General features: G+C 52.3%; 3 protein-coding genes across 13 annotated transcripts in view; 1 reads left to right on the top strand and 2 right to left on the bottom strand.

Annotated features, from left to right (window-relative positions):
- Positions 1-138: 138 nt before the first annotated feature.
- NEIL1 (nei like DNA glycosylase 1) lies at positions 139-4724 on the top strand. The gene is given in 10 exon segments (XM_070233298.1): positions 139-218; positions 1473-1929; positions 2096-2215; positions 2313-2376; positions 2678-2777; positions 3191-3318; positions 3639-3666; positions 3846-3907; positions 4081-4245; positions 4429-4724. Coding segments are annotated over 9 exon segments (1170 nt in total). The 5' UTR covers positions 139-218; positions 1473-1495; the 3' UTR covers positions 4498-4724.
- Positions 4725-5253: 529 nt separating this feature from the next.
- Positions 5254-18803, bottom strand: MAN2C1 (mannosidase alpha class 2C member 1). 6 transcript variants are annotated; one of them, XM_005602902.4, is made up of 26 exons: positions 17019-18803; positions 16620-16745; positions 16049-16172; positions 14557-14627; positions 13002-13179; positions 12506-12695; positions 11230-11336; positions 10933-11043; positions 10476-10568; positions 10230-10346; positions 9906-10001; positions 9661-9806; positions 9161-9284; positions 8668-8789; positions 8456-8541; positions 8174-8329; positions 7851-7961; positions 7579-7711; positions 7217-7321; positions 6960-7116; positions 6700-6843; positions 6232-6341; positions 6046-6125; positions 5768-5916; positions 5577-5686; positions 5254-5493 (listed from the first exon to the last, which is right to left on the bottom strand). In XM_005602902.4, the coding sequence occupies exons 1-26, from the start codon at positions 17123-17125 to the stop codon at positions 5367-5369; spliced, it is 3180 nt and encodes a 1059-aa protein (XP_005602959.1). In that variant the 5' UTR covers positions 17126-18803; the 3' UTR covers positions 5254-5366. The 6 variants fall into 6 exon arrangements, with proteins under 6 accessions (XP_005602959.1, XP_001917587.2, XP_023509018.1 ...); XM_001917552.6 differs by having other exon boundaries at positions 7579-7673; positions 7851-7948; XM_023653250.2 differs by having other exon boundaries at positions 7579-7673; positions 7851-7948; positions 9906-9980.
- Positions 18804-19417: 614 nt separating this feature from the next.
- The window catches only part of SIN3A (SIN3 transcription regulator family member A), a 68633-nt gene continuing 61103 nt past the window's right edge, over positions 19418-26947 (bottom strand). For all 6 annotated transcript variants that reach the window (XM_023653221.2, XM_023653226.2, XM_023653216.2 and 3 more), the window contains 3 exons: positions 26282-26376; positions 22655-22862; positions 19418-20487 (listed from right to left, as the gene is read on the bottom strand). In XM_023653221.2, coding sequence (XP_023508989.1) covers positions 20257-20487; positions 22655-22862; positions 26282-26376 — 534 coding nt within the window. In that variant the 3' untranslated portion in view covers positions 19418-20256. The remainder of the gene's footprint in view (positions 20488-22654; positions 22863-26281; positions 26377-26947) is intronic.

Below are 26947 nucleotides of genomic sequence, written 5' to 3'. Positions count from 1 at the left end.
ACTTCCCAGACAGGTCACTGCCCCAAAGCCTTTGCCATACCCCAGACCCCCTAGCTCGGGGGCCCACCCCGAACAGACCCTACCACCTGAGTGAAGAACTACACTTCCCAGTAGGCCCTGGAGGAGCAACCACAGTTCCCAGCATGCTCTTAGCGCACTCCCACCCTGGCACCATCCCTGAGTGGCTGCCGGCTGGCCCAGAGCAGCGCCGGGCGCAGGTACCCTGCGGCGGGGACGGGCAGTGGAGCAGTGTGCAGCAGAGCTGAGGAGAGGATGGGATTAGGGGGCCTTGGGGAGGAAGGGAGCCAGTATTAACCCGGGACGGGCGACGGGGCTGAGGGGCGGGGGCCAGGAAGCGAGCCACCAAGCGCCCGCCCTTTGAGAAATTAGAAATCTAGACTTTCACCTTTCCGGCAAAACAAACCCCTTGCGGGTGCCAGGCCCCAGGCGGCGCTGAGGTGGGGCAGGGGAGTAAAGGAGTCGGCCCAAGTTAAATGCCCCCCTCTGCCCGACACACACCTTCACCTTCGATCTCACAACGTCCTGGGGGAAGAGGAAAGTGACAAACTACCCGCCTCCACCAGGTGAGGAGGCGAAGTATGCTAACCTCGGAGGGAGGCGCCGACTTGGGCATTTCCTACCATTTCCCCCATTCCCCCCCCCCCGCCCCATAGCCTGGAGCTCAGGGAGCCCTTCTTGGCCCCTCTGTTCTCCTGCCTCGGAGCCGTGCGGACCTGGCTCCAGCACAGATGTACCTGGAGACCCCTGCATTCCCTCCTCCTTGTCCTGGCTCTGGTTGGACCAGTGGCTTGTGGCTGAGCCTCTGAGCATTAGTTTTCCCTGCTCCCAGCTCCCAGGCAGGGTCAGGTTCACTGTCGCACGTGGTGGCAACAAGCAGGCCTGGTTCTAAGCGGTCTGGTGGTGAACAAGCAGGGCGTCCACTCTGGGGTGGGAGTGGAGGTAAAGGCAGATAGATAACTTCAGGTCCTGGGAATACCACGAGGGAAAGAAAAGGTGTGTGTGGGGAGGGATGCTACCTTGGATAGGGTGGTCAGGGAGGGCCTCTCTCAAGTGTTCCCAGACTGAGGGGACAGCAGGGGCAAAGTCATGGGGATGGGAAGAAGAGCAGTGTGTTTGGAGCAAGTGAATGAGGGGGAGCCTGGGAAGATATGAGATGACAGTGTGGGCCCAGGAAGGATCTGGACTTTCTTCTAAAAGCAGCACACATTCTTGGAAGCCCTTCGAAGGTATTAATGATCAAGGCAGAGTCACAGTTCCCCAGTGCCCTGAGCTTTCCCAGCATTTTCAGTTGGGGGTCAGGGGCTGTGGCCACGCCAGCTGACCTTCCTGCCAACTCTAGCTGGCCATGGCTCCTTCTGACCCTCAGGGTTCTCCTCTGTAAAATGGGGATGGTAATTCTTCTCTCACAAGGTACATACCTGGCCCAACCTGCTGTCATCCACCCCCAACAGGGCCTGGCCACCCCTCCCACAGAATGCCTGAGGGCCCTGAGCTGCATCTGGCCAGCCGCTTTGTGAACGAGGCATGTGGAGGGCTGGTGTTTGGTGGGTGTGTGGAGAAGTCACCCATCAGCCGCAACCCTGAGGTGCCCTTTGAGAGCAGTGCCTACCGCATCTCAGCCTCAGCCCGTGGCAAGGAGCTGCGCCTGACACTGAGCCCCCTGCCTGGGGCCCAGCCCCCACAGGAGCCCTTGGCCCTCGTCTTCCGCTTTGGCATGTCTGGCTCCTTCCAGCTGGTACCCAGGGATATGCTGCCACCGCATGCCCATCTGCGCTTTTACACAGCTCCACCTGGCCCCCGACTTGCCCTCTGCTTTGTGGACATCCGCCGCTTCGGCCACTGGGACCTCGGGGGCGAGTGGCAGCCAGGCCGCGGGCCATGTGTCTTGCTGGAGTACGAGCAGTTCAGGTAGGGCCAACACCAGGTGTGATGAATGCAATACTGGTCTCTGGGCCTGGCTCTGTTAGTGCCTCTGTTGGCCATTGAGGGGTGAGTCCCAGCCCCTCCTAGGCCTCCGTCCCTTCAGGGGGTGGGCAGAATGGGTCTCATGTGCCCCATGGCTATGTCCCTCCAGGGAGAATGTATTATAAAACCTAGCTGACAAGGCCTTTGACCGGCCCATCTGCGAGGCCCTGTTGGACCAGAGGTTCTTCAATGGCATTGGCAACTATCTGCGGGCAGAGATCCTGTACCGGTCAGCAGGCAGGCCATGGGCACGAGGGCTGGGGTGGGCTGGGTGTGCCCACATTCCCCACTGCTTAGCATGGCTCCCTCTGTCCACCCCATGGCAGGCTGAGGATACCCCCCTTTGAGAAGGCCCGCACGGTTCTGGAGGCGCTGCAGCAGCGCAGGCCGGTGAGGGTGCAGGGGGGGATGTGCACACACCTGTCAGTGCAGGCCAACAACAAGGGTACGGGCTGGGTCAGGTGTCTCCAGCTTAGCTCAAGCAAGTCCATTCTGGGCTTTGGGCCTCAGTTTCCCCTTCTTTACAATACTGTGGTGGGGGGGGGCAGGGGGGACGGGGGGTGGTGAATGAACCATCTCTGAGTCCTGCCAGGCTCAGAGGGGGTTGGGTCTGTACCCTAGAGGGTCAGCTGCCTTCTGGGTGACCCTGCCTCATGCTGAAAACCAGGTCCTACCCCTGCCCCTTCTCCAGAGCCCGGCGCTGACCCTGAGCCAGAAGATCAGGGCCAAGCTGCAGAACCCAGACCTGCTGGAGTTGTGCCACTCAGTGTCCAAGGAAGTGGTCCAGTTGGGTGAGGCCCGGGAGGCAAAGATGGCCAACCACCTCTGCCTCAGCATGTTGTGTAACCTGGGACAGTTCCTGCCCCTCTCTGGGCCTAGTTCCCCTCCTGGTGAAGGGAAGTTTCTAGACATAGTTGTTGCTAAATGGACTAGACCTCCTCACTTGTCAGGTGTGTATGTCCTCTAAGCTGCCCATGAGGCAGGCAGGGCAGGGATTCTTAACCCCACTCCAGGATGGGAAAGCCATGGCCCAGAGTGGGGAAGACACCGGCCTGAGGTCACACAGCTGGAGAAGGGAGAGCCTTGGACCCCTGACTCAGTCCATCAGCTTGTATAGCTGAGGTCTGGGCCAGGTCTTACTGGCTCCCCCTCCTCTCAACCTGAGTCAGCCCTCTGATCTCTGCCTGGTTCCTCTGTCCCACAGGGGGCAAAGGCTACGGGCCGGAGATCGGGGAGGAGGACTTTGCTGCCTTTCGAGCCTGGCTGCGGTGCTATGGCATGCCAGGCATGAGCTCCCTCCAGGACCGGCATGGCCGCACCATCTGGTTCCAGGTTTGGGCCCTCGTGCTCACACAGGGTGGAAAGGCCTGGGTCACAGCAGGGCAGGAGCTGGAGTCTCCCGGGGGTCACACTGTCCCTTCCCTATGCTGCCCTCCCTCCTGAGTCCCAGGGTTCCAGCTAGAGGAGCAGCCCATGGCAGGGGGGACTTGTTGATGTTGGCTCTGACCTGGCAGGGGGTGGGGGCAGGCAGAGCGGCTTCCTAAGGGAGGAGCTACACTGATCTGGATGGATAGGTTTGAGTGCTGCCTCTCCAAGGAAAACTATCCTACCCCAACCAGGTTGATTCCAGAATTCTCCTCATTCCATTTTAGGGGGATCCTGGACCTCTGGCACCCAAAGGTAAGCTACTTCTAATGTAATAAGCTAAGAGAGCAGAAAGGACTAGCTGCCTGCAAGGCTACAGCACCCTTCTCCCAGTCCCTACCCCAACCCTGGAGTCACCCAGAGTGGGAGGGGGGAGTCTGGAGAAATGGGGCCAAGGCCATAGGACCCTGCACTCCAGTGTCAGTGTCCTGCAGGGGGAAAGTCCCACAAGAAGAAATCCAAGGGACTGCAGCAGGGTCCTGAGGACAGAACGGAGGTATGGCTCCCTGCTCCTCCCTCTTCCCTGCACTGTCCCCTGCCCTGGCTGCACCTCCCAGGCCAGGCGTTTGGGCAGCTGCCTTCCATTGACAGTGGGGGGCAATAGTGGGTCCTAACCAACCTCTGAACTGCTCTCTGAGCCCCTCATTGACCTGTCTCTCCTCCACCCAGGACCCTCCACCCCCAAGCAAGGCCCCTTCTAGGACACGAAGGGCACGGAGAGGCCTCCCTGAGCAAACTACAGCCCAGCAGCCCAAGGGGACTAGCCTCCAACAGGACCCAGAAGCCCCTCCAGTCACTGAAAAGCGAAGAGGAGGGGGCAACCAGTACTCTCAGGTGGGCCTTCCTCAGCATCCTCCTCTGGAGAGGGAAAGGGCACCACTGAAATGGGCTCTCCAGGAGAAGAAGGGATGGCAGTGTAGGTGGAAGGAATGTGTGGACAAAGGTGGGATCCCGGAAGGCTGTCTGGGCAGTCCTTAGCCTGGGGTCTGAGCTGCCACCTCACCTGTCCCCTCCTAGACACCACAGACCCCAAAGATGAAGCCTGACACCCCACCCTTGGAGCCTGAAGGGACTTCTGCCTCTTAGCAGGAGGGTCTCTTTGCTTGCATCCACCCTTCCCACTGCCTTGCGCTGCATCTGGGAGCCTGTGTGGTTTCCTGGAAGCAGGTAGTGGTTGAAGGGGGCTGGATGACCCTGGCCCTATGGCTGTTCCCTGCACAACTAACTATGATGTTTTTAATTGTACCCCACCTTCCCCATTTTTAAAGCTGATGTGAAAAATGCTGTATTTTTTATAAACTGATAAACTTGAACTTCTTGGCACTTCTTGGGCTGGCTGCAGAAAAGGTCTGGGATGGCCAAGTTGGGAAGTCCATCTCCTCAGCAAGGCAAACTGAGCCCCATCCCAGTCCTCAAGGCCATTGCTCTCAGAGGACAGTCTGCCTCTGCAGGGACAGCCCCTCAGAGGTCATGCATAGACCCTGGCCCAGGCAGTCCAGGCTCCATAGCTCCTGCAGTCTGGGATTCCTCAGGGCCTGTAGCTGCTCCCCCTGCCTGGCCCTGACTAATCAGTGCTCCTCTCCTAGTGGGGGCAAGCCAGAACCCACCCAGCCCCAGGCCCCCTGCCTGCTGACAAAGAGGAGGAGCTTCTTAGCTCGTGGTCTTTTAGCCAGCTGTGGTCACCAGTATCCCCCATCTCTCTCATGGGGGCTGCAAACCAGACCCTGCACACACAGATAACCTTAGATTTTAGCCCTTACCTCAAATGCCTGGGAAAAAGCCTTCTGCCCTCAAAGCCTGAGGATGGGCGCTGAGGGGAGTGAGTAGGGGCTACCAGCAGGGTTCCTGAGCCAAGGATTTATTGTTCAAGAGGTGGCTCATCCTGCTTCAGGCTGGGGAGGCAGAAATGAGGAGCCCCCAAAGCCTTCCACAAACAAAACCCCGCCCTCAGGGACTCAATTCGGTGGGGGCTGCAGCACGAGCAACAGGGACCGCACTTGGAAGGGAGAAAAGGTGAGCTTTAGGCGGGCGTCCCGAAGGGGCAGGTGGCCAGCAGGGTCGCGCCGCTCCAGGAGGTCGCAGCTGAAGAAGAGGAGGGTACCATGAGGGCCCCGCGAGGGCAGGACTCCCACTCCCACCCCCATCCCGCCCCGTGCCCCACTCACAGGACGGCCTCCTGAACCGGCAGCGACGTGTGCAGCCAGCAGTCAACGTGGCTGCCGTGGGCCTCGTACAGCCTCAGGACCAGCGTGCGGCCCTGGGGGCTGGTCTCAGCCTGCAAAGGGAGGCGGGCGGTGGGCAGGGAAGTGGGCGGGCCCAGCCCGGGGTCCCGCCCCCGGCGCGCCCCGCCCCTTGCCTGCTTGACTGTCTCCAACACCACCGCGGGCGAGGACACGGAGAAGGCGCTCCAGGCGGCGGCGGGCGCAGGGCCGGGGGTGGGCAGCGCCAGCAGGGGGAAGTTGACGCTGTAGGCAGCGCGGATAACGCCAGCGTCCTGGAAGGAGCCTGGGCGCGGACCAGAGAGGGACGCGTGGTGGAAAATGGGGGTGGGGAGCGGGACTGCGGCAGTTCTCCCCATTGACTGTTGGAAATCTAGGCTCAGAGAGGGCGGAGGCGTCTGGGCACGGTGCTCACCCTCGTGGGGCATCAGCGCGTAGGTGAACTCGTGGCGCCCCATGTCGGCAGTGGCATCAGGGGCTTTAGGCGCCCGCAAGCTGGGGTAGGGAGAGTGGTACAGGCCAGGCTGGAGCTGCTGTAGTTCTGGCCCGGGAAGACCCGCGCCCCACGCCACTCCCCAGCCCCAGTGGGCACCCCACTCACAGTGAGAGGCTGAGGACGCTGCCTCGCACCGACGCGCCGTACTTGGAGTCGTTGAGCAGGGCCAGCCCGAAGCCGTGCTCTGACAGATCCATCCAGCGGTGCGCCCACACCTGCAGGGCAGAGCCAGACCCCCTTGGGGGCCCTGCCTCCTTCCTGTGCTCCAGAGCTCCTATCACTAGAGTGAGGGCAAGCTCTGGGACGACAGAGCTGAACTCCAGCTTTCAGGATAGGAGGCCCTGGGCACCCCACCCACCAGTCTCAGCCTCAGTTCCTCATCTGTGAAATGGGGATCCAGTACTTACCCCACCAGCTGGGTCTGAGTATCAGACTAAACAAAGCATTTAGCACAATGCCTGGCATATGTTAGGAACAGCAAATATTGATCCTCCTCCTCCTCACCTCTTAACCACCAATTAGTCTCCTCCAGCCAGGGAGGATCCAAACCCCCTACCTAACTGGATGTCAAACCTCAAATCGAGCCCAGTCCCAAGAGGTGTTGTAGTGGGTGGGCCGCTGCAGATGTCCGAACTGGACCTCATAGGTGGCCTGGGGGCTCCGCACACGGGCAGGGAACTCCACCTTCAGGAACTTGTGGGCCTCATGCCAGTGCACCTGGGGTGGAGGTGGGGGGGGCGGCAAGGGGAGGCAAAGACACACACAGGCTTAGGGCTGGCCCCTCCTCACCAGCGACACCTGGGGAAGATACCTACCGCCCTGCTCCCTGCTACCTCAGTGTGGAAGCGGACATAGGGGCAACCAACATCTAGCACGACCTCCTGGCTGAGCCGACTGTTGGCACTGATCTGCAGCAGGAACCAGGCGCTGCCCCGCACGCCGCCCTCAGTGCCCACTGCCAAGGTTCCTGCCTGGCCCAGCACTGGCTTCCTGTGGGACAGGAGTGGGAGGTGCTGAGCCAGGGGAGGCTGATGGAGGAGCCCAATAGGCCTGTATTCCCACCCCACCATCAAGTCCTGTCCACCCGCACCGTGTCTCTAGGTGGTAGTCCATGACGTCCCATGCGTCCCAGTACAGAGGGACATCATCAAACAGCACAAACTGGTTCCCCACAGTGCCCTCAGCAATGGCCTCCCTGGAAGGACATGGGGATTGGTGCTTTATAACTGGATGATCTTGGTCTCTCCAGCTGCTTGAGGTGGGGTAGGGCAGGGTGAGAGGCCCAAGGAACAGGGGGGACTCCTAGCCCAGCCTGCCCTGTTCCATGAGTTGGTCCCAGCCAAGAACCACTGTGGGCTCCTATGGGCAGTGCTGTAGTCAGGGAACAAGGGAATGGAGTCTGGGATTCACAGGAGAGGGCAGGCATGGGACACAGCAGTGAGGGGTTGGCACCTGCCAGAGGCCACCAGCACCAGGGATGTCAGGCAGCCAGTCGGGTCCAGCCTCACCCGGATGATGCCGTTGTCCAGAGTCACAGAACCATCAGTCTTGGTGGGAGGGGGCCTTGAAGCTGAGTCTGCAGGGTCTTTCCACAACCAACAGCACCCCACCCCAGCCCCGGCCCTGCCTGACCACTTGTTTCAGGCTAGGGAGCTCAGAACTCCCCTGTTGTTAAGGTCAGCCCAGGACATCCCCTGGCCCCCATGGGATGTGCCAGTACTTACCTCTTGCACCACGAACACAGGCTGCTGGGGCAGCAGGGGCTGCAGTGAGGTGGGGGCAGGAGCAGGAGCATAGCCCATGCTGGGTACTGTCACCAGGGCTGGGAATGAGGCCTGGGCATCAGTGCAGCCTCCCTGACCTTCCATGAGCCTCGCTTGGGGGGTGAGGGCATTGAGAGTGGATACTACTACTACTCTCCAGCCAGAGTGGATGCTACTCTCCAGCCTGGGGCACCCCAGGGCAAAGATCCCCAGGGAAGTATCTCCACCTCTCAGTCTGGCCTTGCTCCCTCCTGCTGCAGGGCAGCCCTTCTCCCAGCTCATACCTAGGCTGTGGGCCCCGCCAGGCCTGGGCAGGGCCAACACTTCAGTGCGCTTCCAGGGCAGTGTGTTGACAATGAGGAGGCCCTTGGGACCTGGCTCTCCAGCACACAGGGCGGCGGCTGCAGCACTGAGCAGTGTGTTGCCATGGGAACGGATGTCTAAGGAAAGACTAGTCAGTCATGGGTGGGCAATGGGCCTGGGATGACCCCTGAGTCCCCCACAGGGGACACCCTGGGCTCGGCCCTGGGTGTTAGAGAGAGCAATGGGAATGTCATGAGCCTAACCTTCATAGTGGCACATGGCTTCCTCCGCCACCAGCTGGATGCAGCTTCCAGTCACCACGTCATGGAACTGGTTCAGGAGCAGGAGCCTGCAGGGGCGAAGGGCAGGGATGGGGAAGGCCAGGAGGGTGGGAGGAAGGAAGGCTGGGAGGGGCAGCCACAGAGGTGTCTGGGGTGAGGTCAGGTGGGTGGCAGGAGGCAGAAGCTGGGCTGACCTCCAGAGGTCCTGCAGCTGGGCTGCCGGGTATAGGAAGTGGGCACTTCGGGCCAGGGCCAGGCTGCTGAGCAGCTCCACGTCGTGCAGGATCCGCTCACATTCCCGGTTCCCCTTCTTGATCTGAGCCCAGGGTGGGGGTTATCAGTCTAGAGTCTGTTCAAGCATCCCAGGACACCTTCCAAAGCCCTCCCTGCCTCAGAACCCCTGATGGTTCCTCAGGGCCTCCTGGTTAAAGCTTCTCGTGGGGGACCTGTCCCAAATGCCTTCCTCCTCTCCCCTCATTCCAAGCCCCTCCTCCTTCAGGGATCCTCAGTCCTGGCTCCTCCAGGCTCCTGACCCACCCAGCTCTTGCACTTCTCTCCTCTCAGCTCCTCCTTGGAACACAAGCCTCTTCCCCAGGTCTGGGCAGGCTCTGACCCCTGCTTCCTTCTCTGACCCTCTGCAGATCAAGGGCACACCCTCCCTGCTCAGCTGGGCGACCAGTTCCTGACCTGGGCATGGGTGGTATAGGTGCCATTGTGCAGCTCCAGGAAGAGCTCCCCGACCCATGTGCACAGCTGCCCCGAGTCGCTCTCCAGCGCTGAGAAGAGTTGCCCCGGAGAAGACAGCTGCACTCTGAGGGATACCATCGGCCTGGGTCTCCCAGCCTTGAGGGGCCACATGGCTCACCCTTCCTCCACGCCAGAGTGGACAAGAGATTCAGCCGCGACAGAAAGGAGCCACCCCAGAAAGCTCCCTTTCCACACAAAGCCAGTTCTGGACACCCCAAGAGAGTTCTCTCTCTGGTAGGTTTAGGTCCCTTCCCACGCTCAGCTTTTTCCCCACCCCCACCCCCAGGCAGAAGTTGGGAGGAGCCCATGGTCCAGGATTGGAGCAGAAGAAGGCCCAGTGGAGGGATTGGGCCCAGTGGCTGAGCAGAAAGAAGGGCTCAAGGCAAGGGCTGGGGGCAGGACTGAGTGAGCACGGAGGGCTGCTGGCAGGCTAGCCTGACCTGGGCAGCCCATCTGTATTGCGCAGCCGCTTCAAGCGGTCCACCATGGTCTGGGTGGGGCCGCCACCTCCATCCCCAAAGCCAAAGAGAAAAGCACTGTGGTTGGTCCGCCCTTTGTCCTGATTTTTGGTCACGGTCTTCAGCACCTGGACAGGCAGGGACAGGTCAGCATGGGTCAGCCTAGGACAGGATACCCAGCCTCTCCACCCTGACCCCCCTACCTCAGCTACTAGGTGCTCTCTCACCTCCTCCACACTGCCCTGCATTCCATATGAGTCACCAGGTGGGAAGTGGGCCAGCACACGAGAGCCATCCAGCCCCTCCCAGAAAAAGGTATGATGCTGCAGTCAGGGAGACAGGGGCAGAGGAGAGAGGCCAGAGCCAGGGCTGAGGCAGAACTGAGCCCTCCAGACCTGCCCCTGCCTGGTGTGTGACCCTGGGGGAGGCATGTCCTCTCTGGGGGAGGTTGGGTGGTCTGTTCGGGACCCCACAATAAGCCTGGGGAAAGGTGAATGGGCCAGGTGGGGACCCAGGCCCACTCTGACTCTGACCCCCTGGGGCCTGCTTACCGGAAAGGAGTTCACCAAGTTCCAGCTCAGCTTTTGGGTCAGGAAGTGCCGGATGCCACAGCTGCGCATGATCTGGGGGAGCTGCGCTGAGTAGCCAAACGTATCTGGCAGCCAGAACTGTGGGGAAAAGGGCCTCTGGGGCATGGGAACCAGGACTCTTGGCAGAGCAGCCACAGCCTTAGCCCCTCATCACACACGACAAGCTCCAGCCCCATCTGCCTACAGGTGCAGCAGCTCCCAGCCTACCTCGGAGCACATCTTCCCAAACTCCTGCAGGAAGAAGTTCTGGCCCTGCAGGAACTGCCTCACCATGGCCTCTCCACTGGGAAGGTTCCCATCCTGGCAACGAGGGAAGAGGGAAGTGCTCGGGGTCAGCATCAGCCGGCGAACAGGCAGGAACTCAGGCCCACCCCACCCCATCAGGAGAAGCCAGAAGCCTGACATGGGCTACCGCCATGTGCCAAGGCAGTATCCATCTCCTTATTTCAGGCAGGACTGTCTGTGTGCCAGAGGGGAAGTTCCCGGGACTGGGTCATGCAGATAGCCTGTCACATGCTTAAGACCCTCTTCCCCCTTGGCATCCCAGGCCTTAGGATTCCAGGGACTAATAAGGGCTGCCACAAAACGGAGGCAAAGGGCAAAACTGAGGAGGGAAGGCCATGACGCTATGGCCTGAGGCTGAGGGGGTGCAGACTGCACTTACCATCTCCACCCAGGTGCCCCCCACAGGCACAAACTGCCCACGGCAGGCGAACTCCTGGAGCTGGGCATGCAGCCCAGGGTAGTGGCTCTTCACCCACTCGAGCTGCTGTGCCTGTGGGGCAGGTGGGGTGGGAGCTGGGCCAGGAGTGATGAGGACCCCACCCAGGGCTGAGTATCTGGGGCCCAGTGGGCAGCTGAGGGTAGGGCAGAGCCATGACCCTCAGGCCTGAGAAGCCCTCGGACCCTCACCCTCAGACCTGTTGGGCTTCAGGTGCCCCCACACAGCTGTCCCTCTGACCTGGGAGCAGACAAAGATGAACTCAGGGTTCTGCTCCATCAGCTGCACGGCTGTCACCCAGCTCCGGGCACATTTCCGCACAGTTTCTTTGAAGGGCCAAAGCCAGGCTAGACAGGGAAGAGGGTGGAGATAAAGGGTGGAGGGTGAGCAGCAAGGTCCCCAGCTCCTCACAGATCTCCAACCTCACCCCTGCCTCCCAGCACTCCAACCAGGGCAAGCCTGGGCCTCCAGAGGGTCATCCCAGCTTTCCTCCCATCCTAGGCCCTTTTCCCTGTAAAGCCCCGTGGCATCCCTCCAGAGCTGTCACTTCAAGTCACTCCTGCAAGGTGGGAGGAGAGGGTGGGGAAAGGAGACCCACAGGGCTATCAGGTCAATTTTACAGCTCAGCAGATGGAGGCCCCAGGCCCTGGAATAGCCTCACCCTGAAGTTTAGATATCTCCAGAGAAGATCCTGTAAGAGGCAGCAGGGGTTAACTCTTCCCCTGCACACACGATGCATATCCCAGAACAGATGGGGCTGCCTGAGCCAGCCATCCTGAGTGAGACACAATAGCCTCTCCTGACCTCTAGGCCTCAGTTCCTTCCTTACCAGCCTGGAGTTCCCCCCAAACCTACCCACTCAGCCTTGGCACATCAGAGAAAGCCCTTGTTCTTGTGGCTCAAAAACTTTAGCTGCATCAGATTCAATACCTTGGGGAGCTTGTTAAAAATGTGCATTTCCCATAAGCCTCATAGGTACTGCAAACTCATCAGGTTCAAATCTGAACTCCTGATCCTCCCCAGGAAACCTCCACCTGCACTTTGAGCTCCCATCTCAGTAACTCCCATGTCACTCTTCTCTGAGGACTTGACACCCATGTCAAACTCTTACTCTATCCGCACTCAGTTCAAAGGTCACCTCCTCCATGAAGCCTCTCTTGAATCCCCCTGACCCAGCTGGGTTAAGCGCCTCTTCTGGGCTCTCCAGACCCCTATACTTCCCTCCATCGTGGCACCAACTGTGCCTGCCTATTTTGTGATCATCAGTCTCTATAATCCTACCCTCTATTATCTACCATGGGGCCACATGGGGCATCAGATTCTGTTGAAAGAATAAATGAAGCCACACCTAGCAAAGCCCACAGTCCAGTCCCCTTGCCCCATTTTACACATGGGGAAAACTGAGGTCCAAGAGGAGCAAGAACTTGCTGAGGATCACACAGTGCTTCCAGGGCACAGCCAGGGCTTCAAGGGCACTCCTGCCTCCCCCAGCTAACCTGGCCAGCTGCTGCCCTACCTGTATCAATGTGACAGTGCCCCATGGCGTGGATGGTATGTTGGCTTTCACCTCCACGTTGGCCAAAGAACTTGGAGGCCAGGGCCTGGGCCACTGGGAAGGTCTCAGGCTGGGCAGGGTCACACACGTTCACGATCTGGTTGGCTGTGTATAGGGCCTGGAAGCTGCGCTGGTTGTCTTCCCCGAGGCCCTGCAGGAGGGTTCTGCCCCTTAATCCCTGTCTCGAGCAAGCAGAGTCTACAAAACTAGGCCCTGGCTGATCTCTCAAGGGTTCTCAGCAGAGCTCCTCCCCACCTCCAACCTTTTGCTCCTGCTGGTCCCCCTGCTCAGTACTGTCTACCTCCTCCCTTTCACATAGGGAAATCCTCTCAACACTCAGGCAGGCAGAAACACTCACTATTCTGGATCCCCAGAGTCCAAACTATCTGACCCAAGAAACAATCTCTCTGCAGCAGGGCTCTGGAAAGTGACCGGGTGGGGTGGGGGTGTCCAGTACCTTGGCCATGCCCAGCAGCAGCTCCAGATCCACCAAGAGCTTGTGGACATCTTGGTGGAACACGGCCAGCTCAGCCCGGCTCACTTGGAACATCTTCTCTGGGTCAGGGGCTGCAATCATGGTTCCCTTACCGGCCCCCAGGAGGCCATTGCAGGCTACTTCCACATAGAGGGTCATGCTACAAATGTGGGGAGCAGCCTCAAGTCAAGGGACTGGCAGAGGACTCTGGGGGCTTAGAGTGAGAGGACCAAGGAGGCAACTAGCTGACCCCTCTCCATTCGCCTCCAGGATCCACCACCCAGAGTATCCCACTGCAGTGCCTCAGGTGCATGTGTGAGAAGATCACGGTAGAAACACCAGACTGAAGGCATGTTCTGTGGATGAGCATTCTACCTCGGTCAGGGAGAATAAGTAGCCAAGTTTGGAACCGTGTGAATTATGCTGCTATTTAGCCTTTTATTTGCAAAAGCTGTCTTTACAAAGCACTGACCTGGTCTCAGAACCCTGTTTGCATATTATAAACATGTTTGGATCTCCAAGGTCCAACCTTTCAGAGAAAGATCCATCAGCCAACACAGGGCAGGCCACTCCTTGGAGCAGCATGTGGGCTGTGTGCTCTTCTACTCAGTCGTCAGAGAGCAAACGTGACTTCCTTGGGGAAGCCTTCCCTGACCCTCCTCTTACCCCTCTCCCAAGTCTGGAACAGATTTCTCATATCGAGCTCCTAGTGTTTTCTTTCAGAGCCCTCATCAGTTTTGTAATTTTTTTTTTTAAAGATTGGCACCTGAGCTAACATCTCTTGCCAATCTTCTTTTTTCTTTCCCCTTCTTCTTGCCAAAACCCCCCAGTACATAGTTGTATATTCTAGTGGTAGGTCCTTCTGGTTGCGCTATGTGGGATGCCACCTCAGCATGGCCTGATGAGCAGTGCCACGTCCACGCCCAGGATCCAACCGGCAAAACCCTGGGCCGCCAAAGCAGAGCTCGTGCACTTAACCACTTGGCCACAGGGCCGGCCCCAGTTTTGTAATTATATAAGCATATATGAGTCTCCCTTGATGTCAAAGACCACATACTCACCATCATACTCCTGGTGTCTGGAAGCATTGGGCACACAGCGTTCAATAAATATTATAAAGTAAAATAATGTCTAAGAGGAGTTTTTAATGATGTCATAAAATGCGCATGTTATAATATAGAATCAAAAAAATTAGAATGCAAAATAGCAAAGAAATACAACCTCAACTAGTAAAAACTACACCTGAAAGAATTCCTGAGATGAATGATGAGATGTTAATAATAGTCATCTCTAGGTGGTGGGATAATGGGAGCTGTTTACTTCTTTGTGCTTTTCTGTATTCACCACAAGAAGGCAAATATTATTTTTATGTCAGGAAAAAAAAATCCTGCTTTTAAAAAACAAACTATGAGATTTGAGGATGGTTGTGTTCAAGGTGGGTATGTTTCTGAGATCACTCTGGGCCTCAGCTCCTCTTCACCCACTGGTGCCCCCTCCCCCACAGCACTGGTCAACCAGGGCACAGGGACTCACTCACCTCCGGGGGTCTCCTTCCCCCAGCCTGTCAGTCAGGACATAGCTGGTCTTCTCCCCCTCTTTGGTCAAACCCTGGTGGGGAATGGAGTGAAAAACACAAGGCCTGAGGCTTTTGGACAGTTCAGGTGAAGTATAAGCTGAGGGAGGCTTATACTCTGGGTCCCCAGCTCTGGCTCCTCTCTCCCAGGCAAGGGCAAGATTGACAAATCAGGGAACCCTGGAAGCAGGGCCCCAACCCCCTGGCAGCCAGTGCCATGACCACCAAATGGCACCTGTTTATCAGCAGAAAAGCCTCTGGTCTTATGGGAAGGGTCTTGGGCAGGCATCAGGAGATCTGGGTGTGGCTTCTGGTGAACTCTGTACCCCTGAATAAGTATCTGAAGGGAAACTCTATGAAGTCAAGTCAGGGACAAGTTGGCCTCATTCTCTGCTTTGTCCTCAGTGCTTAGTACAGGGCACTCAGGAGACATTTGCTGAGCCAAGGGAGGGAGGGGGCTAATGAGGGAGGGAGGGGGTTGCCATCTGTCCATACAGGAGGAACAGTCCTAACCTGAGACTGTGAGTTAGTCCAATTGGAATGGAAGCTGTGTGAACCTGAGCAAGTGAACTAACCTCTACATAACTCAGTTTCTTAATCTGTAAATGGGCGTAAAGACTCACCATATAGGATTAAAAAGATTAAATGTGATATAGTTGGATAGATAAACAAGACATTTAATAGTGGTTATATCTGGAGAATTGGGGTTGAGGCGGTAAGGAGAGATCCATTCCTTCAGGGGAAGAGGACCTAAATTTTTACTTTTTTTTTTTTGAGGAAGATTAGCCCTGAGCTAACATCTGCTGCCAATCCTCGTCTTTTTGCTGAGGAAAACTGGTCCTGAGCTAACATCCGTGCCCATCTGCCTTTACTTTATATGTGGGACGCCTGCCACAGCATGGCTTGCCAAGCGGTGCCATGTCTGCACCTGGGATCCAAACCAGCAAACCCCGAGCCACCGAAGCAGAACGTGCGAACTTAACCGCTGCACCATCGGGCCAGCCCCAAATTTTTACTTTATATTATCCAGAACTGTTTGAAAGTTTCCCCCTATAAGCATATATTACATATAATAAAACTTAGTTTATTAAGAACTAAAAATAAAAAGTGATATGTCCTGCAAAGCCACTAGTCTGGCACCTGGCACCTAGTAGAGTTAATAAATGCATCTGTTGTACTCAATATTACTATATTTGATTAGTAACTATTTCCAGCCCAGAATGGTAATGTGGTCAGTCAGTGGCAGGGCTGGTCTAGCACAAATTACGTTGAGACTCATCAGCTATCCATTTGACGTCCCAGTATGAGAGGGACCAGTTATACAGGGGCCCAAGCGGCAACTTCCCCATTTCCTGAAATTCTGATACCACCCTGAGGCAGAACCACTCAGCTGTGGCTTCTCCAGAGACCAGGGCTGAAATGCGACCATACCTGTCCCTAGGAGAGGGCTCCTCACCTGGACAGGTTCCCCATCGCGCCACACCAGGCCTTCTCCATCACTTTCCCAGCGAAGGTGAACTTCCTGACCCACCCATGCTTCCGGGATAGTCAGCTCCACTCGGAACCAACAGGTCCACCATCTGCAAGAGAGCCACTGAGATGGGCCTAGGGATTGAAGCTCTGTCCTTTTGACATATTTCCTTGGATTAAAGGTTAGCAGGGGCTTGAGACTTTCTCCAAGCATCTGCAGCATCACAAGACATTCGGCTTTGATCCACAAGATAGGAGTAACGGGATGTGCAGCAAGGTGAGGAAAAGAGGCACAGTTGTCAGGGGTCCGTGATCCGTCCTAGAGTGTCCTTCCTAAGGGGAGTCCAGGGACTGGGAGAGGGGGGGAATGAAAACTCCCATGAAGACTGAGGGACCAGGGAGCTGTTCCCAGCAGAGGGTGCTGCTCTGCCCCAAGAGGCTTAGGTCCAGGGCAGAGGGCCGACATTGGAGGTGTGGCCCTCGGGGATGTGAGCAAGCCGGGAGGGTGACCCTCCCTTTGGCCCGCTGGCTCCGCCCTCCCTCTGAGCGTTACCCACGTGGGTCCGAAGCTGTCGCCGACCTGCGCGGGGCGGAAGTCTTGCTGGACGGCCTCCTGGTAGGGAAGCCTCTCCGGCGTCAAGAAACTGGAGAGCGCGGCCACCGGGCAGCTGTCCCCGAAGAGCCTGGGTGGGAGGGGCCGGTGGGCACGCTCGAAGCCGCCCCCTTTCCGCCCGTAGGCCAGCCGGCGGGTGGGGACACACGTTCCCTTGATCCACCGCCGAGAGGGCCGCCCCACACCACAGCACCCCCCCAACCCCTCCTCTCGGGCCCCTGGCCTGTCCGCCGCGGGCACTCTGTCCCTCAGCCCTGGTGGCCGCAGCTTGAGTTTCCCCCCGGAAAGGAAGGCTGAGGCGCGCGAATGCGGCCCGCTGGCGCCCCAGGCGTGAGGGCCACACCTGCCGCGGAGGTTACAGTCGGTAAAGTAGAGCGGCGACACGAATTTCTCCACCCGCTCCAGCGTAGTGCGCCAGTGCTTCAGCGCCGGCGCCGCCGCCATTGCCATCGCCGGGCGCCCGCTCTTCTCCCCGGAAGGCCGCCGGCGCTGCCGGCGCGGTCCACGGCCTGGAACCAAAGGTTCCGGCGCCTTCCAGCCCCGGGCAGCTTTTCTTGGAACACCAGCGGCTCTCTGAAACTCCGCCGCTGTGAACTTTGAGCAGGGAGCTGAAAGCTAAAAGCCGCGCTGCGGAGGTCTTCCTCTATCTTGTCCGAGCTGGTGGCCACTGGGCAAATCCCTACATAAAATGGGAAGTTGGACGCTTAGATTCTCCGAAAGGCCCGGGCCAGAGACAGAGGAATATTAGACACGACGGGCAGAAGCCTCGGCTGCTGCAAACGCAGGTCACCCAGCCTCAGAAGCACGCAGCGGGTACCCCCTTGCCCTCCAGTCTCAGCCCGACCTCTGGATCTGACTACCTCCAAAAACCTCTCTGCTTAACATGGAAAGAGCGCCAGGGAGCGGTGCTTCCAAACTGATCGGCAGACACAGTGATAAATAGAGAGGGCTTTGCATCTAGTAACCTGCTTCCTCTACAATGTATTTTAAGTGTGTACCTAATTGTCGCACATCACCAGAAACTCTGGAAAGATTTTGTTTTGAGATGGCAGATCACAGCATAGCATTCAAGATCCTAAGAGAATAACATTTCACCACACAAGACTGAAGAGTTTGGAGACGCCATAATGCCAGAAACACCACCGATTTCAGTCTCACATTACCCTTATAGTCCATTGGCTGCTTTTCTTCCCTGCTAGGATTGCCAGGGAGTCCTTGTCTATAAAATCATCAGGAAGAAAAATATATACACAACATTAGCCCTGATATTTTAATGGAAATACTGACCAAGTCAAGTTTACAACATTTCATTGCAAATCACATGGAAAGGTGACTAAGTACAGAATACCAAATGTAAGTTAAAATAAAGGTAACTTGCTTCTATAATACAGGCTGGGTTTAGAGCTTGGAGCTCAGATGTCAGAAGGCAGGAGGGATAAAAATGCTGCTTGTGAAAATCCTGGCTGTAGGGGAAGCTCCCCCCGCTTTTTGGTTGCACTGGTGGGTTGGGTTTTCCTCCTGCCCTGCAAGCATAACTACTCTGGACATAACCCTGTGCAGATACAGCAACAGCTGGGGCTGCCCCTGGTCAGGCCCCATAAATCTCCCCCGTAATTCCAAGTCAACAAGATCTTTCTTGAACAAGCACGGAGGATTAGGTGAGTTATTGCTAGGAAAACCTGAGATCTTCCCCCCAAACAGTATGTAGCACTCTACCCCCAAAGTCAGGCACTGCCCACGCTTCATCCCAGGATCTCCTCCCACAAGGCTCTTTTGGACTCAGTCTCCTGGCCTGGATCGCCCTCATCTACCCACCCTCCAGCAACAAACAGTCTAAAATCAGAGAAGTCTGTGTGTGTTTCTAAAAGTCCAGAAGACAATTTCTGGTTTTTTGGTGGTAGTGGTGGCGACTTTTAATTAAAAAGCAAACAAAACCACACAAAATACTGCTGGTTACTTTACAACTATGACTAGGGTAATGGTTGCTGAAAAAAAACCCCACCAGAGTACTAGGAGGGGCTCAGGTGGTCTTTGTTCAGAAAGTCCAGGCTGACCACATATAAAAATCCTAATCACTCATGTTTAAATGCCTGCCAGTTTAAATTTATGTCATTAAAAAATATTTATATATATACACACACATTCCATTTGTGGTTGCTAATGAAATGCGTCAAATCTTCTCCCTCCCAACTCCATTTATACCACACACCTTACATACACTTCTTTTAAATACTGATTTGGTATTTAAGTTGTTCACCCCCATTTACAAGAAGGGTAAGAAAAAATAGAGACATAAAAACTACATAGCTGAACAACTTACCCGAATATAAAATATTTCCAAACAGTTGAAATAAAGGCAAAAAAAGTACTAAAATAATGAAGTATTCTATTTTAAAAATTTGGACTTTTTGACTTGGGCAAGTGCAACTGATTGCTAACTGAAGCAAAGTCCTGTTTGTGCCGTGGATGAGGAAGTGAAGCCCAAACCCTGCTTCACCACAGGGCTCTGCCGAGGGCAGGGGACGTGGGCTCAGAGTTTATTCCTTAAGTAAGAACCAAGCTTTATTTATTTACAAAAAAAAAAGAAAAAGTTGGGGCAAGGGGGAAGACAAGTTTTTCACAAAAGTACTACAATGGTAACTCCCTTTGGTAAAAAGTGTAATAAATGTCTTGTACATCTGTTCATAGGTACTAAATCTGAAGCCACAGAGAACTATGGTACACAAGAAGCTAGAGCAGTTATGCTAGCACATCAAAGCATATTTCTTTTAATAAAAAATTGACAGTATGTACATTATTTACAAAAAAAAGAAAAACCAAGTTAAAATTGTGTGTGTGTGTCAGAGAGTAAAGCTGGTGGATGGCACTAGGGTAGACTAGTAAAGAAGCAGGTACAAAACAGTTCCACGGGAGCTAAAAAGGACGACTCATTTGAACATGTTGAGGTTGAGAACCAGAGGAGAGAGTAAAGGGTAGGCAGCAAGGACTCATCAGGAATCAAATCCACAAGATGTTAATCCCAAAGCCAAACTGCAGGTCCCAGAGAAAACCTAATGGGTGATCTAGATGTGCTCGCGTGACCAGGGGGAAAAAAAAAATCAAATCCAGTTTTTTTCCTCTTGGGGGGACAGGAGAGGAGCAGTGACTGTCCGAGTTACAATCCATCTGAGCGTTGAGTCCTTCTCCAGTCTGTCAATGCACGCCCATCCAGTCAAAATGTGAACAGCATCCGCTTCCCTCATTGAAGGTCAGGCCCTAGGAGACTCCAGTCCTAGCTCTGCTGGTGTGTGCAAGCAAGCTACATGTCTCCATGCTTGCATGCATTTCCTTCCCCCTCCAGGGCAGGCTAACACCCAAAACCCTTTGGGAAAAGTTCCAGCTCCAGCTTTGTAAGGTATCCACGTTCCTTATATATAGCCCACTTGGTGCCAGGTTGCACCAGCCACACACAGATCAGGTGGCCATGTCCCAGAGAGGCCCAGTGAGGCTTGAAAGGCATCTTCCTTGTTTCTTCAGTATGTGTGAGGGCACATGCCCTCACACACACCACCCCCCTCAAGTTATCTGCTCTGGCTTTGCAGTTATGGGGCTTTAAATACTGTGCCGTATTTGACACGGTACTTGTTAATGCTCACGAAGTGCAGGGTCTCTGTGTCACAGGTGGTGGTACAGGGCACCAGGCCCTCCAGCCCCTCACCCATGAGCCACTTGCTGGTCTCCGCTGCCATTTCACGGGGCACATGCTCCTTGGTCCATTTATCTACCCAGGCCTGGAACCTCTGATGTAGCCGCTTGCTAACACGCTCATGGGACTGCAAAACAGAACAAGGGAAAAAAACATGAATCCAGGCCCAAAAAACCCTTCAAATACAAAGCCCAATTCTGTCCTAAAGAAGCAGAGGAAAGATGTGGGCTCAAGTCGCTGATACCACTGGTTAGATAAAAAAAAAAAATTAATAAGGCAATAGGAGTCTCTGTTTAAAGAAAAGAATTGAAGGAGGTTAAGAACATAGAGCAGGTAAGGAGTTGGGCCCCTTCAATGCCCACACAGGTCTGGGCAAAACGAGCTCAGTGCTTCTCAGTGTAAGCATGCATTAGTATCACCTGGGGGACTTGATACTAGGAGATTTCCTCACTTCCAACAATCTGCATTTTTAAGCCAGCAACCCAGCTGATTCTAATGTACCCTGAGTGAGATACAATGAGTTGTGGTTGTCGGTCATTTCTGCCCACATGGCAATCCACTTCTAATACGACAGCGCAAAGCAAAGGGTTTAAAACCCACTCTCCCTTCATGGTAGCACCCTACCCTGCCCAGTAGAGTGCCAGGCACGACAGATCTTCAGTGGAGGTTTACGTTCCTACCTGGATACCATATGTATCCAGCATATGTTTATCAGTGCCCGTGTGCAAGGCAGAGTAGGGGATACAAAGATGAACTGGGTGTTGCCCAGCTCCCCAAATAATTTGAATCAGAGACATACAACATACAGCACCACGAGAGAAGTACGTTAACCCACCCACCCAACAACTGCCACTTGAATGTTGTGTAGTTCTTTCAAACGTAACCAGTTCAAAACAGAGTGCTTGATTTGCCCTTCAACCTGACAATCCTTTCGTATTAATAGACCCCTAAACTTCCCGTTTACTCAAGAAAAACAAACAAAACCAAAAACCAAAAACCACCAGGCACCATCCCTGATGTTCTCCTTTCTCTTGTCTCCCCACATCTCATCATTACCATATCCTGACAATTCTATCTCCAACCTGTATAATTCTTACAAGTCCACTGCCACCCTGTTAGTCCAGGTCACCAGCACATCTCATCTGGAGCAGAGGAGTCTTCTGAGTGGTCTCTGTCCTTCCAACTTTATGCCCACACTCCCATTCTCCTCACAGCAGTCCAAGCCATCTTTGGCCTCTGAGACTGAGTAATGTGGTCCCTGCCCGCCCTTCCAACTTCGGGCATCCCACTTTCTTTATGGCTCAAGCCACACTGATGTTTTCAGTTTCTGGAACATGCCAAGTCCTTTCCTCCCTTCTCAGCCTTGTACTTGCTTGTTTCCTTTGCTGAGAAAGTACCAACTCCTAACTCTTCAACAGGCTCGGTCCTTATCGTTATTCAGGCCTCAAGCATCACCTCCTTAGAGAAATCTCACTCAACAAAAGCAGGGCCTGCATGCCAGTTACCCTTGATCACTTCACCTAGTTTCTTTTGTTGATCATGCGTATCACACTGCCTTGTATGTTGTACTTCATGGTTGTGGTCCCATGGCCTGCATACCTGTACCAGGAAGCTTTCACAATTGAGATAGCATGCAAAAAGAGAATTCATACAAGCAATACCACTTGAAACATAAATGTTGGGAGTAGCTTTAGTGGAAGGTGCCATCAGGTTTTACGGTTTGAATTGTATCCCCCCAAATTCGTATCTTAAAGTCCTAACCCCCAGTACCTCAGAAGGTAGCCTTATTTGGAAATGAGGCCATTGCAGATCTAATTAGTTAAGATAAGGTCATAATGTAGTAGGGTAGGCTCATAATCCAGTATGACTGGCATCCTTCAAAAGGGGGAAATTTGGACACAGACATGTACATAGGGAGAACACCATGTGAAGGAGGAGGCAGAGATCCGCAAGCCAAGGAATGCCAAAAATTGCCACCAGAGGTTAGGAGAGGCATGGAATAGGTGATTCGCCCTCTCAGCTCTCAAAAAGTTCGAACCAATTCTGCCAACACTTAGTCTCAGAATCCTAGCCTCCAGAACTGTAAGACAATAAATTTCTGTTGTTTAAGCCATGCAGTCTGTGGTACTTTGTAACAGCCTCCTTAACAAACTAATATACTCGCTTACTCAACAATTCTCAAATCCAAGAGGAGGTTTTCATAAAGGAAGAAAAACAATCAGAAGCCTCTGGGGTAGGCCTGGTCCTGGCTGGGGAGGGAGATGTATAGAGAAATTCCAGTTAGTGGTTCTTACCTGATGAGCCCGGAGCAAGGCAGTCCTCCGATACATGTAGTCCTCTGACTTGATCACATACACCATCTTGTAGGAATTTAGCTTGAATCTACACTCCAGCTTATCCAGGCTATCCACATTCTCCATGGTCTTCTTGCTGTTTCCTTCCTTCCCTTCTTTTTCCTGCTGTTCTCGACCACGCTGACACTTCCGGATCCGCCGCAGATTCCTACAAAGAAGGAAAGCCCTGCAGGATGAGAGCTTGTCCAGACCCCAATTCCCATGATTCCCCCCTAAAAGGAGTTTTCCTTATTATACACTTTCACAGCACTTTTCACCATTTTATTTATATACATATAAAAAATGTTCAATGGTTTCATTGTTAAAGAAAACCAAAATCTTAAGTGCAGAGATACATGGAATACAAAGTAGAAGTCTTCAAGCATCCCCTAACTCCTGATTCTCCAAATCCCACTTGCCTTGGCAGAGGTAGCCAGTTAGTAGTTTTGACTTAAAATCTTCTAGCCCTTTCTAATTAACATATATAATCACTTGCTACAGTTCTGCTTTGGGATTGTTCTTTAAGACACTATAAGGTCATATTATAAATATTTATATTCTATTATTCTCAACTTTTCACTTAATGCCATGAAGATTTTTTCACTTCACTACACACAAATTTGTCTCATTCTCTAACTGCTGCAGAGGAACGTGCCTTAATTTAATCATTCCTTAAAAGGAATCAATCAGGGCTCCTCATCTGAACCACATAGCACAGAAAATTATCTGAATGCTTATTTTTCCAATTCTCCTAAAGATGGTACACAACTACTGCTATCCTACATACATAGGAAAGAAAGGCGGTCACCTAGACAATTACATTGTTTCCAATACTTTGCTATTGAAAACATTGCTTCAGTGACTATCTTTATATACATGTTTCCTTTAGAACAGCAGTTCTTTCGTCCAAGGATCCTTTGGGGTGCCCAAGACCCTTTTCAGGAGGTCTGTGAGATCAAAACTATTTTCATAATAATACTAAAACATTATTTGCCTCTTTTTCACTGCATTAACATTTGCGCTGGCAGTGCTAAAGTAACAGTGAAGAAAAATGCTGCTGGTGATACTAAACTATCCTTAGAAATCTTTGTATGCTTCTCTGGCCATGCACTGGCAATTAAAAAAAGAAAGCTGGTTTCACTTAAGAATGTCCTTGATGAAGAAATAACATGTTTTACTAAATGCCAGCCCCTCAGTTCACATCTCCTTAATGTGCTGTGTGATAAATGGGAACTACACACACATACAGCACCTCTGTGTGCTGAAATACAATGCAATTCTTGAAGAAAAGCCCTTGAGCACTCGAGTCGTAAGTGGATCACCATTTTTACCTGAAAGAACGACTGACTAGGTGGACTAGTCACCCTGGGGTGTTTGCCAGATATTTTCTCAAAAATGAACAAAGGATGCTGACAATTCAAGGAAAACAACTGAACATATATTGCCAATGATAAGATTTAAAGTTTCAAGTAAAACTTTTGAATTTTGGTAAATTGGTATTGGTCACCATGAATTGACAGCTTCCTACTAGTTAAAGATGTGTTTGATGAGATCAATGAAAATATTAATAAATGTGATTTTTTTGGATATTGCAAAATGAAAATGTGTCAACATTTGGTAGGTCTGCATAACTTAACTAACATTTTTAACCAATCACAAGAAGTTATAAAACGATGCATGAAAAAAATTCATTCAAAGTACAAAATAAACCAATGGATTTTCACATAACTATGTGAAAAGTTCATTGATATTTTCATTGATACTGCAACTAACCTTTAAGAAACTATCACTTTAGAGAGTTTTGTTGTCATACCAAAGAATATCCACAATTATCTGAAAGGATATGGAAATACTTCTTTTTCCAGCTACATATTGGAGTAAGGCTAGATTTTCTTCACATATTTCAACCAAACAACATAGTGCAAACAGACTGAATTCAGAAGCAGATATGAGAACCAGCCGTTCTATTAAAGCCAGACACAAAACAGATTTGCAAAAATGTAAAGCAATGCTGCTTTTTCCACTAATTTTTTCTTTAGAAATAGCTTTTCACTAAAATATTATTTATGATAACATACAATGGGTTTCAAATTGTTATTGTGAAAATGAATTCATAAACATTTTAAACACTTCTCAGTTTTAATTTCTAATACAGTGAACATTACTAGATACAATCTACAGAAATAAAAGCTTTTTGGAATACTCAATCTCTAAGAGTGTAAGGGGTCTCAAGGCCAAAAAGACTGAGAACCTTAGCTATAATAGCTATAAGGCAAATTACTAGAAACTAAAGTTCTAGGGTAAAGGTCCCTTATGTTTTAACTGCCCTCACCCCGGAATGATTGTATCAATTTCTATTTTCCTCCACAGTATTTGGAAGCGTCTCCCTTTCCCACACCCTCTATAACACTGACTAAAAAACTTTTAAAAACTTTGCCAACCTGGTAAGAAATACACGATACTATGTTTATTGTACTGTTTCATAAGCAGAGACTAAGTGTTTGTAGAGAGAGGGGCCTGGCACAGAGCAGCTGCTTGAAGCCCACTACATCAATCGGTGAATGGAAGAACCTGGCGGGGCCCTTCTGCTGCCACGCTTTTCCACACTCTGATTAGGACTAAGTCTAATGATACTGGGATAATACCTTTCTGGAAACATAAGACATGAGATTTCAATTTTAAACTTTTGGGAAGGAAGAAAGGCACTCGACTAGAGCAAAATCTATTATCTACTTCTGAAACTCTGTTTTCATCCTCAGATAGAGGACCAGCATTACAACTTGCCCATATACTAAAAAACTCTGTGAAGAGAGTTAACATAGCAGGCCTAAGACTGCTATCCTTTGAAAGGCCTGCTTACAAGGTTGTCCCTTGGCTTGAGTTCTGGGATCTTGGATTTTGGGAGAGTCTTCAACATTTCCTAAATGATTAAGAGTGGCTCACTGTACCTAAACTATTTGTACAAAATATACAGTTTATGCTGAAAACCTGCTTTCCTTCGGGGAGTCTGGAATTTTGGTACATGCTAGGCAGAGGGTGCCCACATGACCAGGATCCAATAAAAGACCCTGGCACTGAGTCTCTAAGGATTCAGTGAGCATCCCTAATGAGCTTCCCTGGTAGACAGTATTTCAAACATACTGTCAGAATCCAGTGCTAGAGGAAATAAGAGTGTCCTGTGTGACTCCACTGGAAGAAGACTCTTGGAAGCTTGTGCCTGGTTTCCTCCGACTTTGCCACAGGCACCTTTTCTCTTTGCTGACTTATCTGTGTATCCTCTTGCTGTAATAAATCATCACTGTGAGTATGACTATATGCTGAGTCCTGTGAGTCTTCCCAACAAATCATCAAACCTTAAATCACATTCCTATCCAACAAAGGGAAGTTATTGCTGATTCTCTAAAACTTTCATCTTCCTGATGCTTAGCACACGCACCAAGTTCATGGTATAAGAGCTATATAAACCTTGATTTAGTGTCCTCAGAAAACAGAACAATGAATAGAAAAAGTGAAAACCAAGTCATTTAAGCCTCCATTCCTCAACTGTGCACAAGTGTGTACTGCTGAGACATAACTTGGTTCACTCACCTTGGGAGAAATACTGGTTTCCGTGCCAGATGCTCACGAAGCTCAGGAGAGGTAGTATCAGAATTCATATATCGCTCCACATAGTCTGACCAGCGCTAGGATTACAAATACAAAATACGGGTAGGGAAAGAGCACAAAAACTGAACTCCATCCTCATTAGCAAATTCCATGAATGTCTGAAATCCTTAAATTTCAACATCAAAAAAATCTTTCCATAATGACAAGTTTATTACTTGGTACTGAAACACAGCTTAAAAATTCTGTTAGATAGCAAAACCCAAAGTTTCTCTAAGATACTTAAAAGTTATCAGAAATCATAAATAGGTAGAAGCTGGCTCACTGACAAGTTTTATCTCCCCATAGAGGGTTTTGTTAAAGAATGAAAGGTATGGTGGCAAATGTTTGGAAATCAGTATCTTTCAAATTAAAATCTGGATTTCTGGCATCTCTTAAAAAAACTGGCAACCATAAGCCAATATTCCCACAAACCAGGCCTCCCCTCGATATCCCAACATCATCCATGTGGCTTGAAGCTCTCATTCACATTACCTGCTAGACCAGGCCACGACAGTCAACTCACTCTGTCTACTCTGTGGGGTTGAGAACTCCTGGCTTCATTTATCCCAATAAAAAGTAAACATGACACAGAGTCAAGATGATACTGGG

The sequence above is a fragment of the Equus caballus genome, chromosome 1, assembly GCF_041296265.1.
Source record: "Equus caballus isolate H_3958 breed thoroughbred chromosome 1, TB-T2T, whole genome shotgun sequence".
Lineage (NCBI taxonomy): Eukaryota > Metazoa > Chordata > Mammalia > Perissodactyla > Equidae > Equus > Equus caballus.
Note: the sequence above shows the minus strand (reverse complement) of the source record. Positions and strands in the feature narration are given on the sequence as shown.

Bases quoted from the DNA above. Each gene is read 5' to 3' on its own strand.
- MAN2C1 (XM_005602902.4), bottom strand. From the start codon at position 17,125: ATGGCAATGGCGGCGGCGCCGGCGCTGAAGCACTGGCGCACTACGCTG. The intron at 7,117-7,216 runs GTGCGGGTGGAC...CCTGTCCCACAG, and splicing joins GACTACCACCTAGAGACACG to GAAGCCAGTGCTGGGCCAGG. The intron at 6,126-6,231 runs GTGAGTGGGGTG...TCCCTACCCCAG, and splicing joins AGCGTCCTCAGCCTCTCACT to CTTGCGGGCGCCTAAAGCCC.